This window comes from Vigna radiata, chromosome 10, assembly GCF_000741045.1.
Source record: "Vigna radiata var. radiata cultivar VC1973A chromosome 10, Vradiata_ver6, whole genome shotgun sequence".
Taxonomy (NCBI): domain Eukaryota; kingdom Viridiplantae; phylum Streptophyta; class Magnoliopsida; order Fabales; family Fabaceae; genus Vigna; species Vigna radiata.
In genome coordinates this window covers 12307991-12311138 of record NC_028360.1, presented here as the reverse complement: position 1 = coordinate 12311138, position 3148 = coordinate 12307991, and the positions used below count along the sequence as shown (strand labels likewise).

The window sequence follows — 3148 nt, the reverse complement described above, 5'->3', positions numbered from 1 at the left end:
AGGAATAAGGTAGTCAGAATAAAATATCCACATGCTAAGATTAAGAACAATATAAAAAAGGACTCTGCATAGTTTTTTTTTTTAGCTTGCATAGTTCAAAAACCTTTTGTTTCTGAGAGTTGCAAATGAAATAGCAGAATGAAGGTTTTAAATAGAAATTACCATTGTTAAACTTGTAATCAAGTTTAGTTCTGCTGCAGAATTGGGATTAAAGGGTCATGCAACAGACTAAATGGTCATAAAAATAAATTTATTTAACATCTGAGGCCTTAATGAGCTGGCAAGAGAGGTTCAACAATGGAAAGATTTAAAATATGCAATAATGATTCACTAGCCAGCACATGAATATAGTTATATCAAATTTGCTAATGATTATCAGACATCAGAGTATGCAATCCTACAAAGGCAAAAATATATTCATATTCATGCCCCATCACAGCACATAAAACAACTATAAATCCTCCAGGCTGATGACAGCTTCATCAGCATCTCAGTTCCCTAAGGTACATTAAAAATTCAGATGGTTGCTAAAGGGAGTTTTGATATTTTGGAGATCTTGGCACTATCTTCATCTTCATCCTCAGCTCTGCTAAGTTTACCAGTCATTCAATGTTATGGCCTTCTTAGTACCTGGGTGTTAGCAATATAATGCAAAAGCCTTGCGTTGCTTCATGGAATGAATCATCAATTGTAAGTAAAATACTAAAGTCAAAACATATGAAGACCCAGAACAGGGAAAAGTAGGTAATACTTACTGATTTAAACAGAATAGAGATGTAATTGAATAAACATACTGTAAAGTTTGTATTCTTAGTAATATGAACCATAAAGTTGCCAATTGAAGACAAATGTACAGCCATTTCAGAGGGAAAAAAAGTTTCTGATCTGTTCAAATAGCTCAGCTCAACTAAACAGGATATGAATTTGACAAGGGAATGAGAGAAACAAAAGCACTCATTTTTACTCAACAATGTTTCGATCACACGGTTGAAAAACCAAATATCACTGAGAGGTCTGTTAGTACTCTATATGTGATGGATTTCTGCATATCTATTGGCTCTTCCAAGCATACAAGTTAAGCGAGAAACCAGGACCCTGCAATTTGGTCTCAGGAAATCTCTCAGAGAAAGACCACGGCAAATCAGAAGGCGGTTGGCTAGCCAACAACTTGTCCAAAGCGGACAGGCTTGTCCTGAACATAAAGACAGCATTTCCAAGGGATGTACCAAAGAGCCAATTATGAACATCCCAGAAAACTTCCACTGCAAGGCCATCTACCAGAATAGTGTGATTCCCCCTGAACTTCCATCTCAACCGATTCACTTGCATCACTGTTTTGCTGTCTATGCGAATTACAAGGCTCGGATCACTAACACTTACAGTGTCACACTCAATCACAACATCATGAATTTGGCCATTGTCACAAAATACAGCTCTGGTACCATACAACTTCTTACCAAAAACATGTTCTTTCTTGGCAATCAAAAATGCATTGTGGGGTAATGGGCTGGCATTGGTCTTCTTGAAAGCTTCTCTCTTCAAATCCCCCAGAAGAAGAACCATTTGTCCATCTACTACAGCTGCAACATAGAATCCCCCCAAAGGTTCCGGGCTGGAACCAAATTTAGCCGAAGAAAGATCCCAATACACGTCAACTCCACAAGAACGAAACTCTAGACTCTTACATCCTCTCCTCTTGGAAAATCCCCACGGTTTGATATCCACCTTACAAAGACTCTGGCTTGAGGAATCGTCGATCGCTACACCAAGACCTTGCCCCATCAAATTCTTACTCCATGTGACAGTAATCAGGCAGGAACTTCCGCCAACCCTGCATTGATAAACACAAGTAACCACGTTCTGGGCACTTTTATTAGCGCTTGAAGAGGAAGAATCCGCAACTTGAACCCCGTTCTCACCAAAACAGGATGGAAAATCCTTCATTCTTTGCCTCAACTCGATTCACCTACGAAAACCTTTTTCCCTTTGGGGTTTTTCAACAAACAGATGGAACCCAGATTTGAAATGGACAAAAATACTCACTCAGAAACAAGGTGAAAGTCTCAAAAAACAAGTTCGGACAGACTCTTACCCTAACATGATCCTAAAAACCCATCAAGGAAAGATTTTTTTTGAATATGGAAGTAGAACCCATGAATCCCACAAGAGAGAATACCGCGTGTTACTTCAAGACAAATAAAGAGAATGTGGCGAGAAAAATAGCTCAGACCCCAGATAGAAGCAGACAAAAAAACATACTTCTTTCACTTTCAATGTCCATGCGTTACCAAGGATTGAAATTTTTCACAACGGAATATAACATAAAATGAAAAGAACCTTAAGATGGCGACTGAAAGAAGCAAAATAACGGGTGTAAGAGAATGAAGAAAAACGGAAACTGAGTATTGTTGGGACTGGTGAAAACAGAAAAAGGTTGTATTTTTATACTGTGTCTGTATCTCTCTCTTTTTCCCTTTTGCAGTGAGACCAAGCTTTTACTGACACGAAAAATAGAGGAAAAGAACGTGAAACTTGAATCCCAGAAATTGCGTCTTTCGTCAAAAGATTCAATCAGACACCTGTTCATGTTCATGTGTACTAATCAATCTATTTCCATGTCCTTCTCTTTCGCATATATAACAGTTTTTTCAGTTTAATATTAACGTTAAATAAACATTATTTATCATAAACAATATACATTTTTTCTATTTTTTCTGTGCAATAATATTTGAGGTGTTTTCAGATTCTATTATAATAAAGTGAGAATTGGATAAAAATATAAAATAATTTTTACAAAAACTAATAAATTTATTATATATAATAACATGCCATTTGTGGGTGATATTGCACAAAATTTAATCTGTTTATTTTATTTAGATTCTATTTGAATACCATTTTTTAAAATACTTTGATTCTCTAATATAATGTATTATAATTTTTATAAAAAAAGATGGAAGTTAAAATTGATTGTGAGGAACTGTTCTTAGGACGTGGGCCCCACAAGGTGGTGTTATTGGAAGCGCCATCTCACCCACGAATTAGAACAAGGATTACGTGCTTAACATGCTTTGATTAGGAATCAACATATTAATTATTTTAAAGTTTTATTAATACTTTTACTGTTGAATATTACATTATTCTTTTCTTT

General features: G+C 35.9%; 1 protein-coding gene across 1 annotated transcript; it reads right to left on the bottom strand.

Annotated features, from left to right (window-relative positions):
* Positions 1–279: 279 nt before the first annotated feature.
* LOC106775256 lies at positions 280–2591 on the bottom strand. Its single transcript, XM_022787092.1, has one exon. The coding sequence runs from the start codon at positions 1942–1944 to the stop codon at positions 1051–1053; it is 894 nt and encodes a 297-aa protein (XP_022642813.1). The 5' UTR covers positions 1945–2591; the 3' UTR covers positions 280–1050.
* Between the last annotated feature and the right edge of the window lie 557 nt (positions 2592–3148).

Coding starts and splice junctions, on each gene's coding strand:
- LOC106775256 (XM_022787092.1), bottom strand. CDS start 1,944: ATGAAGGATTTTCCATCCTGTTTTGGTGAGAACGGGGTTCAAGTTGCG.